We start from the raw sequence: 16,239 nt of genomic DNA on the forward strand, positions 1-16,239 counted from the left end.
TTTACAAACTTATGCAAGGTGTTAGCTTTTTAATGTCTCCTAAAGAAAAATTTTTCTTGTAGATTTCTTTTATGGTCACCATATGAGATTACTATTAAAGTCTGTTATTTTAGCCCCCCCTCTCTATTCCTTATTATTAGTAATCCCATTAGATATATTTTTTGTTGGTATTGTTAGAAATCAGTCAGATCTATACTTTTTTGAGAGAATTACTTAACACATGGGAACATAAATTTACTTCTGTGGGTAACACAAGTTCTATTTACATGCAGTTTACATACTTAATACATTTTTAGTTTCTTTTCAAGCTCTGCAAGCTTCATTTTCCCATACTTTTATAAATAATAAGATACATTCTTGAAGCATAATATAGGTAAATGTTTATTGCTTCCAAGGTAAATATATTTCACCTTGTATCAGAAATTGTTAATAGTAAACCCTTGTCATTTCAAAATTTTTCGAAAGGACAAGATGAAGAAACTGAATTTTTATAAATTGAACAAAGTAGATATTTAATTATGGTCAGTAACATACCATTTTAAATAGTTTTCAGTGACCTTTTAAGATCCCTTTTTTCCATAAATCTTTACAAATGTGGCTTTCTTTTTCCCTTTGCCATCTAGCCACTACAAGCCTGCTTGCAGCACTTTACAGTTTCCTCTGCAGCATCGTGGCCGTAGCCTTACTCTATGGGTTGTGTTACGGCGCCTTAAAGGTGAGCAATACATGTAGTATGTTCTGTCTTTAAGGCTACTTTCCTATATGAAGATTGCTTTAAATCAACTAATAATGGTTTTGTTTCCTGGTATCTCTTCAGCATTAATTTTCATGGTCTTCATACGCTGAGCATTATTCTGCTCCTCATTTGGTTTGAATTTGAAAACAGTTTTCATAGTTAATCATTATTAAAAGAAAATCCTTTTCCATGCAGTAATCATAGGTTAATATTAGAAACAGATTATTAAAAACTAGGCTGGTCTGGGATAGAGGTAGGCATGGTAATAACAGAAGATGAAATTCATTTTAGGTTTCTACTTAAGAATATGTGTAACTGTGCTTCATATAAAATTTTTTTAAAACCTAGAAGAACAAGTTCAAGGACTGCAATTTAAGATACAACCTAGTAAAAATTAATGCACCGAAATGTGATGTCATTATTGGTTTAGAAGAATCTGGATGAGCCTTAGTTCCATTTTAAAGCAATTGTCACCAAATTATAACTGTAAAAATTTTAGATTTCTCATAAGCAACTCTCAAATCCTAGTATTTTTTTTTATGATTAATACAAGATAATCAGAGAATGATAGCGTTGAAAGGGCTATGAAAAGGGACTCATAGCATTCTTCCTTGTTTCATTTATTCAGTAGCATTTACTGTGCTTACAGTGTGCCTAGTTCTGTGCTAAGTACCATTTCTTACTTTTAAGTTGCCTGTATCTTAACTGTGATTAACAAGTCAATCAGTGGTCTTACTAGAGGGTGATGAAGGTTGTGAAAACAGAATGTTACAGGTATATGAATTAAGATATTACCCTATTCAGCCTAAAAGAACTAAAGGTGATGAACCCAGTGGCAGGGCAAGAATAAAGATGTAGTTGCAGAGAACGGACTTGAGGACATGGGGCAGGGGTGCGAAGGGGAAGCTGGGATAAAGTAAGAGAGTAGCACTGACATATATACACTACCAAACGTAAAACAGATGGCTAGTGGGAAGCTGCTGCGTAACACAGGGAGATCAACTCGATGATGGGTGATGACTTAGAGAGGTGAGATAGGGAGGGTGGGAAGGAGTCGTGGAAGGAGGGGATATGGGGATATGTGCATAAATACAGCTGATTCACTTTGTTGTACAGCACAAACTGGCACAACAGTGTAAAGCAATTATACTCCAATAATGAGCTTAAAAAAAAAAAGATGATTTTCCAGGGGGGCGGTTTTTTAACCAAAATTTGAAGGACAATAGAAATCATCTAATTGAAACAAGGGATGAAGAGCCATGGAGTTGTAAAGAAAGTGTGTTGTGTACAGGAAACAGCAAATAATTTGGAATTGCTGGAAATTGGGTACATGAGGAAAGATGGCCTACAGTAAGGCTGGAAAGGTAAGCAACGGCTGGATTGTGAAATATCTTTTACCCTGAACATATTGGGTGCAGATGGAAGACCATCAAAATATTCGAGGTAAGGCAAGAAAATGATCAGCGTTGCATTTTAGAAAGATTACTTGGTTCCCAGTGTGAAGGAGACTGAAATATAAGCAGGAAGGATCAGAAGTAGGGGGACTCTTGTGCTGCTGTTTTAATTATAAGGGACTTAATGAAAATTGGATTCAGTGAATATATTTGGGAACTCTGTGGATAAAGATAAAAGAGCCAGAGTAGGATCCAGGATGACTTCTGGGTAGGGGCTGCCTTGAACAACTGGTTAGATAATGATACTAATGTACATGATTGGAAATCTTTGAGTTTAGTGGGGAAAGGGATTGCTTACATTTGGACACTTTTACTTGTTGGCATTAATGGGGTATCCAGAGATACATAGTGGGTAGTTATTTGCAGTAACAATGAAAAGATTTAGGATTCATCATCAAATTAAAGTATAAGAAAAAGACTGCTAGCCTGGGTTGGCAGGAGAAAATGGATGCAGATAGAACCCTGAGAAATGCCAGTATTTGAACAGTGGATGGAATAGAGTCCAACAAAGGAAACTTCAGAAGCAATACAATGTGAAAAAATTTTCATTAAATTTGGCAGTTAATAGGATATTGGTGACTTTAACAAAATAGTTTTTTTAATATTTTGGCTGATGAAGCTAGATTATAAATTTAAGTTTGAGTAGATGTTGAGGAAATGTATTCTACTCTCTCTCTCCCAATACATTTGGGAAACCTGTGCACATGATAAGGATGGTTTTGTTTTTTAAAAAAGATCTGAGGCTTGATTGCATTTAAAAGGGGAGGTGGAAAATGAGCAGAGGAGGAGATACTTGATGGCATAAGCCCAGGAAGTAACTGGAGGTAATGAGATCCAAATATAAGCTTCTCCCAGGTACACTACCTTTAAACCATCCTGGTATAAAGATTTTAGATATGTGTTTGGAGAACATGTTTTGGAAAGTGCGTCATTACTTGGAAGTTGCAGTCATGGAAGTTAATAGTGCAGTAAGTTTTCTAATTTTCTCAAGGCCTATTTAACTGTAATTATGTAGGGGAAGAGCAACAATTGTAAAACTGCCAACTAGAACCTTGTGTCCTAAGACAGGCAGGGAGGTACTTTTTTTTCCTTCTTTCTTGGCCGTGGCATTTACATTAGACTATTTTAGTTTTAGATATTCCCCATTGTGAGAGAATAAATGTGCAGATTTAGTTATGTAAATGAGTAAAGATTATATGCAAAGATTTCATCATAGCAGTGTTTGTAACAGCAAAAGCTGTAAATGACCTAATATTTGTCATTTGTGACTGGTTAAATCAATTATGGTATAGCCTCACACTGGAATACTATACAGCCACAAAAAAGAACGAAAATAGATTTTGTTTGTTTGTTTGTTTTTAATATTTATTTATCTGGCTGCACCAGGTCTTAGTTGCAGTTTGCAGGATCTTCATTGCTGCATGTGGGATCTTCATTGCAGCCTGCAGGATCTTTAATTGCAGCATGTGAACTCTTAGTTGCAGCATGTGAGATCTAGTTCCCTGACCAGGGATCAAACCCAGGCCCCTGCACTGGGAGTTCAGAGTCTTAGCCACTGGACTACCAGGGAAGTCCCAAAATAGATTTTTATGTGCAAATGTGAAATGATTTCCAAGACATATAATTTGTTTCTTTTTTTTAAGCGCTATTAAAATGTAATTGCCTTATAAAAATGTAAGATATTTGAAGTGTACAGTATAATGATTTGATATACGTATACATTGTGAAAGGCTTCCTCCCATCAAGTTAGTTAACACATTTATCACCTCATGTATTTGCTTTTTTTTTTTTTTTTGGTGAGAACATTTAAATTCTACTCTCTTAGCAAATTTCATTTCTACAATACAGTGTTATCAACTATAGTCACTGTATTATATATTAGCTCCTCAGACCTTATTCATCTTTTTTTAATTTTTAAGTTTATTATTTTAATTTTTTATGAAGGTACAGTTGACATATAACATTATATTAGTTTCAGACAATGACTCAATATTTGTATATATTGCAAAATAAGCACCACAATAAATCTGGTTAACAGCTGTCATTGTACATAGTTACAAATATTTTTTCTTATGGTGAGAACTTTTAAGATCTGTTCTCTTAGCAACTTTCAAATGTGCAATACATTGCTATTAAGTATAGTCACTGTGCTGTACATTACATCCGCAGAACTTATTTATCTTAAAACTGGAAGTTTGTCCCTTTTGAACCTCTACCCATTTTTCCATGTCCTACCTAAACTTTATCTTATAGCTGAAAATTTGTTCCCTTTTACCAGCCTTTCCCTGTTTTCCCCAGCTCCCAGTCTCTGGCAACTACTTTTCCATTCTCTGTTTCTAAGAGTTTGACTTTTTTTTTTCCCTTATAAGATATCACATATAAGTGATAACATACAATATTTGTCGCTCTCTGGCTTATTTTACTTGGCATAATGCCCTTCAGTTTCATCCACGTTGTTGCAAATGACAGGATTTCCTTTTTTTAAGGTTGAATAATATTCCATTGTGTGTGTGTGTGTGTGTGTTTTAGTAAAAAGGAGAAGGCAGTATGCCAAAATATAGATGTTTTCTTTGTGCCTTTTTTTTTTTAAACACACCTGATGGCTTGTATATACATAGAGCATTTACAGAAGAATACACGAGAATTGATAATATAGGTTACTTCTGGACAGACTCATTGGGGAGTATTATTGCATACCTTTAGGAATGGTTTAATTTTTTAATCTATTCACTAGTATAGACTTTTACATCTGTTATTTCTGATTTCTGCTTTTTTGGTATGTATTTACATTTTTGTTTTTCCTTGAACTTTAAAGCTCATTAAAAGCTAACATTTTTCCTGGTACAGATCAACCAGTTTGCAAGGCGGAAATAGAGACACAGATGTAGGGAACAAACATACAGACACCAAGGGGAGAAAACAGATGGGGGTTGGGATGGGATGAATTGGGAGATTGGGATTGCCATATATATGTTACTAATAAGAAAAAATATCAAATTGTACACCTTAAATATATGCAGTTTATTGTATGTCAATTATATATCAATAAAAGTCCTTAAAAATAAAAGTTAACATTTTTCCTCTAAGACAGCTTTAGTATTTCCTGTTTGTTATGTGTATACTTTCTAGATGTTTACATATTTTTAAGAGATTGCTTGAATTTGGGCTATTATATAATGAAATGAAAACATTCAGACCCAGTACAGTGTGTAGAATAAATCCATCTTTTAATCATTGTACTGCATGATTATTCTCAATTATTAATCTAAATAAAATAAGTCATTCTGAGACCAATTTAAGGATGTTTTTCTTTTGTCTGAGAGCAATAAAAAGTAGTGTCCAAGCATTTGTTAAATAAATGCAGGCATCTTTTGTTTTTTTCTAGATAATTGTTTTGAGGCAAAATTTATACACAGTGAATTCCACATCTCTCAAGTACACAATTTGATAAGTTTTGACAAATGCGTATACCTCTGTAATATACACCCCTAGCAAGATGTAAAAGTTTCATCGCCATCAGCAAGTTCCTTCTTGTTCCTTCCCAGTCTCTCTGCCCCAGCTGCTTTTATTGTAGGTTTGCGGTTCTTGAACTTGATATAAATGGACCATATCATATTTACTCTTTTGTAACTGGTATATTTTGTTCTTATAATGTTTTTGAGATTCATCTGCATTATGTGTATCAGTAGTTTTTTCCTTTTTGTTGCAGAGAAGTATCCCGTATAGTTTTAAATCCTCCTTATTTCCACACATGAATATGTCACAGTTTACTGTCTTAGAGATGAACATCTGGGTTGTTTCTAATTTAGGGCTATTATGAATAAGGCTGCTGTGAACGTTCTTGTGCAAGTCTCTTTTTGTGGACATATGTTTTCATTTTTCTTGGGTAGATAACTAAAATGGAATTGCCAGTTTTCCAAAGTGGTTGTACTGGACATCTGTTTTTCAGTTTTAATTTTTATCAGAATTGTACATAGTTATCTTTTAAAGAGTCAAATATTTCTATAAGACTTAGCACCAGGAACTGCAATCGCCTACCCCTTTATCTCTTCCTCACAATTACCACTTTCAATTCTTTGAGCTGATTCTTTTCGTATTTGCTTCCATATCTCTAAATAACTAACTTATACTTCTTGTATTTTGTCAAGTTTCAGGCATTATCCATGGACTGCACTTTGTGGGAGTTATAGGCTTAACGTTCTTTCACCTCTCCCCCTACATTTCTACTAGACACAGCCTTCCTTGTCTTCCTCATACACCAGATATGTTTACCTTATTGTCACTATGCAAATGTTATTCCTGCATACATTTTGTTTTCTCCTTTACTTTGTTTTTTTATGTATTTATCTCTCTTTCATTCTCAAACTCTTCACATATTGTTTAACTTTCTTAGTAAATTCAGACATATCAGGAAGTTCAGTTCCTGGCCCCTCCACATAACTGGACACATTACTTAAACTATCTGTACCTTGGTTTACTCGTCTATAAATTGGGGAGTAACAGTACATATCTCCAAGGATGATTGTAAGAATTTAAGAAATGCTTATGAAGGTCTGAGAATGGGGCTTGATGCATAGTATGATACACATAATACGATGGTAAGATTTTGATGTAGCCATTTAAAAAAAGGTCTCTGTTGTGACGTGGAACAATTTCCAATACTGTTATTAAATGGGGGAAAAAAAGGCAAGTTTTATAATAAACTACCATTTGTTTACCCACTCCGCCATTCTCCCCTCTTGAATCCCCAGAGAAAGACAAAGGCACTTAACCTCACAGGGCATACTTAAGAACTGTTCACTATTCCTTATACCAGTGTTATCTACTCCATACCAAGTACCAAGCAAGTAAACTCCAGAGGTACTGCAGTGAGCAGACATATCCACATCCACATGTTTGGTTGGCCTTAGAAGCTGGTTTTGTATTATTTATATCTGGGAATATACTGTTTATTCACTCAAGAAACACTGATGCCTGTCCAGTGCTCTGGAGGATATAATGGCATATTATATGAGCAAAGGCATCCATAAAGTAGACACCAACAGTCAGCAGTTTGTTTTGGCTAAAGTGTTGTATCATATGTTGCCTTTTCTTACTCCATTATCATATATAACAAAAGTTTGCTACACCAAGTTATTTTGTTTTTCAAAAAAGAGAACATAGTTTACTATAAACTTAATACCACTTAATATATGAAAGAAATTGACAGCAGCATGTATCAGAAACAAATGTATTCTTCCTAGTGTATAGTAGAGCTTTAGTACCAAAAGAAATATGGCAATCTAGCAGTTAGATATTAAGTTTATATGGAATAAAATGCAGTGAGTAACATGGCCAAAAAGGTTTTGTTTAATTCAGTTATCTTTCTCCAAAATACTGACATAAGAGGATTATATGATACATTGTGAATTAGAAGCGTATTGTTCTGTCAGACTTTTTTTTCCCAACAGGATTCTTGGGATGGCCAGCATATTCCAGTGCTTTTCTCCATTTTTTGTGGTTTACTGGTGGCAGTATCTTATCATCTCAGCCGACAAAGCAGTGATCCATCTGTACTTTTGTAAGTGAGATTACTTGTTATCAAGTTAAAGAAATTTAAATAAGTTGGCATTTCTTTCAGATTTAACTTCCAAGATCTCTTTTTCCAATGCCTTGTCAAAGTGCTGTTGACTTAATCTGTATTTGATTTCAGAAGATATTAACTTTGGGTCATTCTGATCACCATTGGCTGAGAGTATTTGTTAGCTTTTTCTCTAAGATTTAAAACTATGTTTTCATAAAAATATTCTTACTGTATGCTTATTTATGGCATCTTAAACTTTTTAGAATTTGTCATTTGCTTAGTGAGTAAATATTGGGATCACTTCATTTTCTACCATAAACTTTGTTTGCCATTTGAAGTACTGGTTTTTAGGTTATGAATGTATTTTTAAATTATATTCTGTCTCTCTTTTCTTCTTTTAATGTAAAGCTCTTTAGTGCAATCCAGAATTTTTCCAAAAACAGAAGAGAAAAATCCAGAAGACCCTTTGTCTGAAGTAAAAGATCCACTGCCTGAAAAACTTAGAAATTCTGTTGTAAGTTTAAGCTTTTTAGAATCACCTAAAAGACTTAAATTTTGTACAGATCAAAAAAAAAATTTGTACAGTTCATGTTATATAATGAACACTTTTTGAGGTAACACAATTTTAGTAACTGGGGAAAAATACATATATAGTTGTACATGGTTGGTGGTTTTTATTTCAGATTTTAACATGTAAGAAATGCTCATTCCTCAAAGTTTGTTTCGATGTAGAACAGTATTCTAAATATTCATTTTTAGATAAGGTGAAATTAAGTTATTTCATTATTTAAAGAATTCTTAATCCTATTGAATTTAAACTAGAATTTGAAAGGTGAATATTAGCATAAATTAGATTTATTTTGTTACTATTCTTGTTGATAAAAACTATGTCCTTGTAAGTCATCTGCTGGTCTTTTAGTGTGTTTATTTCTCAAGGGCAGTCTGAAAAGTGTGTGTGTGTTTATTTTCCAGGTTGAAGGAGAGAACAATCACCTGTACTAATTTCATATACTCAAGTAGATGTAGTAATTTAAAAAATTTTTATTGTTACTTGCATTCTTTTAGTAGTTATTTAAAAAATGAATTCTGTATATTCATATCTGCTTTATGGAACAAAACATAAAACATTTTTTTCCTAAGTTATTTTACATATTTCCATTTATGAAAGAATGAATTTATGTAGGTCTTGAATTAGACAAATACCTTCGCTGAACTTGAGCTGTTCACATATTCTTTAGAAAACTTTAGGAAAGTACAAAACTGCCTCAACATATAATTTAAACAATTTTTCGACTTTAGTTTTCATGGTAGCAAAGGACATTTCATGTTAAATATAGTAGGATGTTTCTGAATGTATTAGCTTAAAAGCATAAATCTGTGGGTCAATTGGTGACCAAAGATATCAAGAGGTTTCTGGTTTTTACTGCAACCACTAAGACAACCAAAATTCAGTAAGTAAAATAGGACATATGCACGCAGTTTCATTTCAGAAGGGCAATGAACATATACCTTGTCATCCAAAAGGATATACCCTATAAAAGATCTTAAGAATCTCATTTCTTTTTCCCATATGAAAATTTACAGACCAATGGGGGGAAATCTTCATTCTGAAAGACTTGTTATGATATATTTACGATGCGTAGAACTAGTTAAGCTTGGTTTAATTTCCTTGGTATCGCAGTATCAAACCAAAATATGAGGAAACTGAGGAAGAAAATAAGACTTATTGTAGTTAATTATTATGTATAAGAATTACCTTAGAAGTACTACAGAATAGGATCAGTGAAAATCTATTTTGTAACCATGGCCACTTGAGAGGGAAGATTCTGTTTACATTTTTGTGTAACGTGTGTTAACTCTGATTTGTCCCACAGAGCGAGCGTTTGCAGTCTGACCTAGTAGTGTGCGTTGTAATTGGCGTGCTGTATTTTGCTATTCACGTAAGCACAGTGTTCACAGTATTGCAGGTAAGGAATCATTTTGTTCTTTTCACTCTGGGGAAAGTAACTTTGTTTGGATTCACTGCTGATTTGATGGTAGCGTTGGTCCATAATGCTGAAATATATGAGCTTTTGTTTGGTTTTAACAACAAATACTTGTTTTCTCGTGGTTTCTCATGGATCGTGACTCTGGGCATGGCTTAGCTGGTTGATCCCAGCTCAGTGTGTGTTATGATGCTGCAGTCATATGTGGCTGCAATCAGCTGAGGCTGTGAGCAGGCCTCACTTCCTTGCTAACTGTTGGCCAGAGAGCTTAGTTCTTCTCCATGTGGTCCTCACCATGGGCTGCCTGAGTATCCTCACGAAATGGCAGCCCGTTTCCCCCAGAGCCAGTGATCCTAGAGAGAGAAAGCCCAAGACCAGAGCCCAGTCTTTTATAACTGATGTTGGATGTGGCATACCACCAGTTCTTCCATATGCACTGGTCACACAGGGCAACCCTGCTGCATGTGGGAGGGGAATACAAGCGGGCATAAACCCCGGGAAGTGAGGGTGGTGGGAACCGTGCTGGACTGACTACCACAGTACGCCCTCTGCCTCTGTGGTTCACATCCTTTTAAACCCCCCTTTTAAACTTCTAGCTACAGCTAGGAGTCCAGAACCTCGTCCTCTGACTCAGGCCCGGGTGTGGGTGATGCTCCCGGGTGGTAGTCCTGCAGCGCTGCGCGTCTGTAGGCCACGCGGTCACCCTCTGCAGGGCTCCTGACTCTCTTGTGCAGACCTGCCTTTCTGCGTGGTGCCCGTTTGACCATGATGCACCTTCACATAGTTTTTCTCGTGTTTTTGTGCTTGGGCTGCATTGCATCTATGGTCTAGAGTTCATCAAATTTAGGAAATTTTGGTCATTATTTAAATGTTTTTTTCCCTTTTCCTTCTGCTGTCCCTCCACCCACCCTCTCTCATGGACTTCCTTTGGCCTTTTGAATTTATCCCAGAGTTCATTGATGCTTTGTTCATTTTAAATTCTTTTTCTCCCCTGCATGTTTAATTTTGAATACTTTCTGTTACTATTACTTGATGGTTAAATTCACTCATCTTTTATTCTGCAATGTGTCATCTGCAGTTAATCCCATCCAGTGTTTCTTTTATCTCAGAACTTAACAAGGTTCATCTTTAGAAGTTGGATTTAGGTCTTTTTTATATCTCTCACGCCTCTATTTGCTTTTTTGAACAAATGGAATTTACTTTTAGCTCTCTTAATGGCCTTGTCTCATGGTTCTAATTTCTGCGTCACTTCTGGGTTGGTTTTGATTGTCGTCCCTGCTCCCCCCTCCCCCCCCGCCCCGTCATAGTTTCCTGATTCTTTGCACGCATAGTAATTTTTTAAAAAATGTATGTACCTTTTTTTTTAATTTTTTTTTTTTTTGTTTGCATTGGGCCTTTGTTGCTACGTGCAGACTTTCTCTAGGTGCGGCGAGCGGGGTCTACTCTTCTTTGCAGTGCACCAGCTTCTCAGTGAGGTGGCTTCTCTTGTTGCGAAGCATGGGCTCTAGGTGCTTGGGCTTCAGTAGTTGTGGCACACGGGCTTAGTTGTTCCGACGCCTGTGGGATCTTCCTGGACCAGGGATCGAACCCATGTCCCCTGCAATTGGCAGGCGGATTCTTAACCACTGTGCCCCCAGGGAAGTCCCACGTGCATGGTAATTTTTGATTGGGTGTATTGGGTATTTTTGTATTTCTAGAAATATTCTTGAACTTTGTTTTTTGGCAATATTCAGTTACTTCTTAATAGTTTGATCCTCTCAGATCTAAGTTTTAAGATTGCTTAATTGGGACAGGGCTGTTTCGTCTAGGGCTAACATTCCCCCTGCTTGAGGCAACACCCTTTGGACTACTCTGACCAGTGCCCTGTGAATGTTAAGTTTTTCCAGTCTGGCTTGTGAGAACAGGCACTGTTCCTAGCCCTGTGTGGGTGCTGGGTACTTTTCTCTCTAATCACTTGGCCAGGTTCTTTCCCTGGCCATATGTAGTTTCCTCCCACGCATGTGCCAATTCCCCTGAATACTCAATGGAGACCCTCTGCAGATCTTTGAAGTTCTCTCTCCATGCAGTTTTCTCTGTGGAACACGGTCTGCTCTAATGAGCTCTAGCTGCCTAGCTCTCTCCAGGCTCTTAGTTCTATCTCCTCAACTCAGGAGATGCCAGGCTTCACGTGGGTTCGCCTCCCTTCACTGCAGCTCGGGAACTCTCGAAGGGCAGTAAGCTGGGGCAGTGCTGACACCTCATCTGTGTCCTTTCTGTCAGGGTTTGCTGTTTATTTCCTTATGTCTAGTATATTGCAAACCATTGGTTTATATATTTTATTCTATTTTGGTTCATGTGGAACAGAGTAAATCTCTATTATTGCATTTGGCCAGAAGCAGAGGTTGTATTATTTAATTTTAACATTTTTGCCTATTTTCTTCTCTTCCAATTTGAGCCATTAACTCCTGACTACCTCTCAAGCTGAGTGAGGTCCAGTGGGTCTTTAGGGGTCAGATGGAGGCCTCTTTAGTTTCTAAACATAGGACTTTTAATTTGAATATTTGAAGTGATGGTACTTGGTTTTTGTGAATTTAGTCATACATACAACTCTTCCAAACCATGTGAAGCCACAAGAAAAGAATACTTTTTTCTCATTCTGTTTTGCTCTTCACTCAGGACTTACAGTTTTATTTGGCTCATGTCCTTTTTCTCTGCTAGCTAAAACAATTGAATCCATTGCTCTGCAAGTCACATAGAACATTCTTAGGGTAGCAAGCAATATGCCTCAGGCCACACTCTCAAACATTGACAGTGTAAGACACCAAGGAAAATGCTTAACACATTTTAACATATCTGTAATACATGAACAGTTACTCACTTATAGCTGATTTCATTAGAATTTTTACATAATACAGAAATGTTAATTGTAAACAAATGTTTAGTTCTTAGAGTCTATAATTGACTAAAATTGAACTGACAAATTAGAAGTTCTCCTTTGGGTCTCACGATCACTTAATTTCCTCAACTTTATCCTCCTTTTAGCCTGCACTCAAGTATGTGTTGTATGCACTGGTCGGCTTTGTGGGTTTTGTAACCCATTACGTGCTGCCTCAAGTCAGGAAGCAGCTGCCGTGGCACTGCTTCTCTCATCCTCTGCTCAGGACGGTGGAGTATAACCAGTATGAAGCTCGAAGTAAGTAGTTCATTGGCACGTTTCCTCCCAATACTATGGATTTTACTTCTACGTTGTTGACGGGTGGCAGTTAAATAAGTATCGTCAGGTAGTACCTTGGCTTGTGTTTCTTCGGTTTGACACTGTAATGGGTCAGACCTTTTGCAGGATGCTTTCATTTCTGCTGAAGTATAAATGTCAGTGCTAAAATGCCAGCTTTCCACAGAATAAACCTTGCTCTTCGCTTCTCTGAATTGTTCTTCACAGACCTCTCATTAATTAATCCTTCAGTGTATGCCTGTGACTTCTCTCTCCAGTCTCTACCTTGACCCTCAGTCTTCCTTGCCATAGGCAGGCAGCTCAGTCCCCTTTAAGACATCTGTTCAACGTACTTTTAACTCAAAGCTTAAAAGGAATAGAAAGGTCTTTGTTCCTGTTTCCACCAGTGACACTGTGTCCTACCAGAGTGGGTTATAAAAGATTGAATCAAGAGAAAAGAGGTGAAAAACATTTGTAATTGCTGTTATTCATTTAGATTTGGGATAAAATATAAAATGACTAAAAAGAGGTAGAAAGCCCATCCATTTGGCACTTTACTTGTCACTTTAAACCCTGACTTTTCTGTTGTAAGTCATCAGTCTGATTCATTGGCTCCATGACCTATAATATACTGTACTTCCTCATTTTAGGGAAATAATAAAAGTTTAATACCTGTGTCATCATTATTATATACCAGTAATCAAACAAACCAGTGTTTTTTCCTCAAACTTTTTCTTTAGTTAATGAGTTAATATAGAGAGTAAATTTCTCAACTGTTTGGAGATAACTTCTTTAGAGAACTCTGAAGCTTTTGAAAGATTTCTATACCAAACTTGACTTTGCAATATCAAAGCAAATTTCCTAGGCCCTTTAGCAGAATAGCTTGTTATTGTGGTACTGTAATCTTGGTCACTATTTTGATCCTGGAAAGATAATTAAAAACTAATGTGTAGATTGCAGTAAAATAATGTAAAACTATAAAAATCTGTACTGGCCTATTCTTACCATAAGGAAAATAACAGAATGATGTATTTTTGATGGCTAATGATTAATTGCTTTCATACATAAATGTTAGCAAGTGTATCTGGTTTGTTTTGAAGAACAGTTTTCATCAAAGTAAATCATTGATCATGTTTATTTTTTATCTTAAAACATTTAGTCTAAATTTTTATAAATTTTGAATCAACATAACATTTTTCACTGATCGAGAGTATTAGACATTAGCAAAGTTGATTTTAGCAGCTATAAAGAAAAATATGATTCATTAGAGAACTTCCTAGAGGTAGTTGACGTTGTTTTCAGATAGCTGGAGGACCTTATTTTAAATCTTTCAGCTTATCCTAGACACTTTCCCCAATAACATTAAATATTAAAGTACTGGGAAAACATTACTGGCAATGAAAATGACACATGAAGTGTGTGAATCTAAAACATATCGTACTTTCATATCTGTTCTGAGATGTATGTCTTATAAGAGGTGTGTGTATGTAAGGATTTTAAAAACAGATAATTTAATAGATCATTTATTTCTTTTTAGAGAAAGGGGTCGTCTAATAATCTTCAGCAACCTTTTCTACAGAAGTTATAGACATAAATAAAAAGTTATGGCTGAAAACTGAGGTTTCAAGAATTAAAGTTGAAAATGGAATTCAATTCTTCTAAATTGAACATCTAAGTTGGAAAGTTGTATGTCTCAGAATTCATAAAATTGGCAATTGATTGACATACTGGATTAGTTATATTATTTATAGTAGAGCTGAATTTGAGTGGTAGGATTTTCCTTTCTTAGCACATTGCCAGACTATTTTATGCATTAGATGACATGGTCTTCTTGACTTCATATTGCCTTGATAGATGCAGCTACTGTGATGTGGTTTGAGAAACTTCATGTGTGGCTTCTTTTTCTGGAGAAGAATATCATCTATCCATTGATTGTTCTCAATGAACTTAGCAGCAGTGCAGAGACAATTGCTAGTCCAAAAAAACTGGATACAGAGTAAGTACAGTACTCCTCTTGTCTAAGTTTGATTACTGGAGACTGTCACAGCAGTGTCTTAAGTTACTGATCAAATAACAAGTAATCATTGAGCATCTCTTTGGTGCAAAGTACTATGTGAAAAATTCAAGTGAAATTTTGTCTTTGACTTCTCTTTTCTGAACATCTGTTTCTGCTCTTGGCATGTTACTACTCCAGACATCTCATTGTCAACTAACATTTTATGAGATGACGTTTGTTAAATAAGGTTAGTTTTAGCATTAGATGGTAAGTTTTGGAGATGGTTATTTTTGTGTGCTGTGTGAATCAGACCATTTAGGTGTTCACTTGCCTATACAGTCATCCCGTAGGCCTACCCACTATACCAGGTACATGTCATTGGGTAACCATTAATATGTTTTTTATGTGCTAAATGATATTAATGTTTAAGCAATAGAAATATGAACCTGGAGGACCAAATGTCAGAATTGCAATACTGTTACTTATTTTTTAAACATGCTTATTTATATAAAGGATAAGAATTATGATACATATCATTAAAAAGGAATATTTAAAAGTTTAAATTTGATATATATGTTCTAAGCTTAGTAAATGACATGGCGAGTTTTCTGAAGTTCGTAGATTATCTAAGTTTTCAGTCGTCAGTTGGTGAGTGTGCTTTCTTTGTGTTGTAGGTTAGGTGCTTTAATGATCACCATTGCTGGTCTGAAATTGCTGCGGTCCTCTTTTAGCAGCCCTACATGTCAGTATGTCACAGTCATCTTTACTGTGCTCTTTTTCAAAATTGATTATGAAGCTTTTTCAGAGACCATGCTCTTGGATCTCTTCTTCATGTCCATACTCTTCAACAAGGTAATTTATCACTGAAGGAAACATCTGTATCTGCAAAAAGTGTCTCCCTGAGTAATATGCCATTTAGTGAGGATGACGCTTACGTTTCATTCCCTTCATTATCTTCTAAGTAATATCTTTCTCCAGTCAACCAGTTATTGAGGATTAAAATCCTTAAACAATGCCAGTCACTGTGATCCATAGAAGATATATTTCTTGCTGTAGCTAGGAAGGTAAGATTAAATTCTATGGAAAAATTAGAGGAACTATAATTAATAAGTATATAAATATATGGGATCTTCCAAAAGGGGGCGTGGTTTTGAGTAATTTTAGAAGCAGACATGGTAATAATTGGACAAGTGTGGGCTGCTGGCTAGGTGGAGGGAGGAAATTGCCCGATACTGAATGAAGATGCTCGAGACTGAGGACAGTGAGGCCACATGGGAGCAATCAGACACTAGTTTACTTGCAGACGACACTGAAG

General features: G+C 35.8%; 1 protein-coding gene across 9 annotated transcripts in view; it reads left to right on the plus strand.

Moving 5' to 3' along the window:
* Positions 1–16,239, plus strand: part of PCNX1 (pecanex 1) — a 171,357-nt gene that overhangs the window by 105,380 nt on the left and 49,738 nt on the right. For all 9 annotated transcript variants that reach the window (XM_057734000.1, XM_057734003.1, XM_057734002.1 and 6 more), the window contains 7 exons: positions 624–715; positions 7,641–7,750; positions 8,162–8,267; positions 9,628–9,720; positions 12,760–12,910; positions 14,783–14,924; positions 15,599–15,776. In XM_057734000.1, the coding sequence (XP_057589983.1) occupies positions 624–715; positions 7,641–7,750; positions 8,162–8,267; positions 9,628–9,720; positions 12,760–12,910; positions 14,783–14,924; positions 15,599–15,776 (872 nt within the window). The remainder of the gene's footprint in view (positions 1–623; positions 716–7,640; positions 7,751–8,161; positions 8,268–9,627; positions 9,721–12,759; positions 12,911–14,782; positions 14,925–15,598; positions 15,777–16,239) is intronic.

Source organism: Hippopotamus amphibius, chromosome 4 (assembly GCF_030028045.1).
Source record: "Hippopotamus amphibius kiboko isolate mHipAmp2 chromosome 4, mHipAmp2.hap2, whole genome shotgun sequence".
Taxonomy (NCBI): Eukaryota; Metazoa; Chordata; class Mammalia; order Artiodactyla; family Hippopotamidae; genus Hippopotamus; species Hippopotamus amphibius.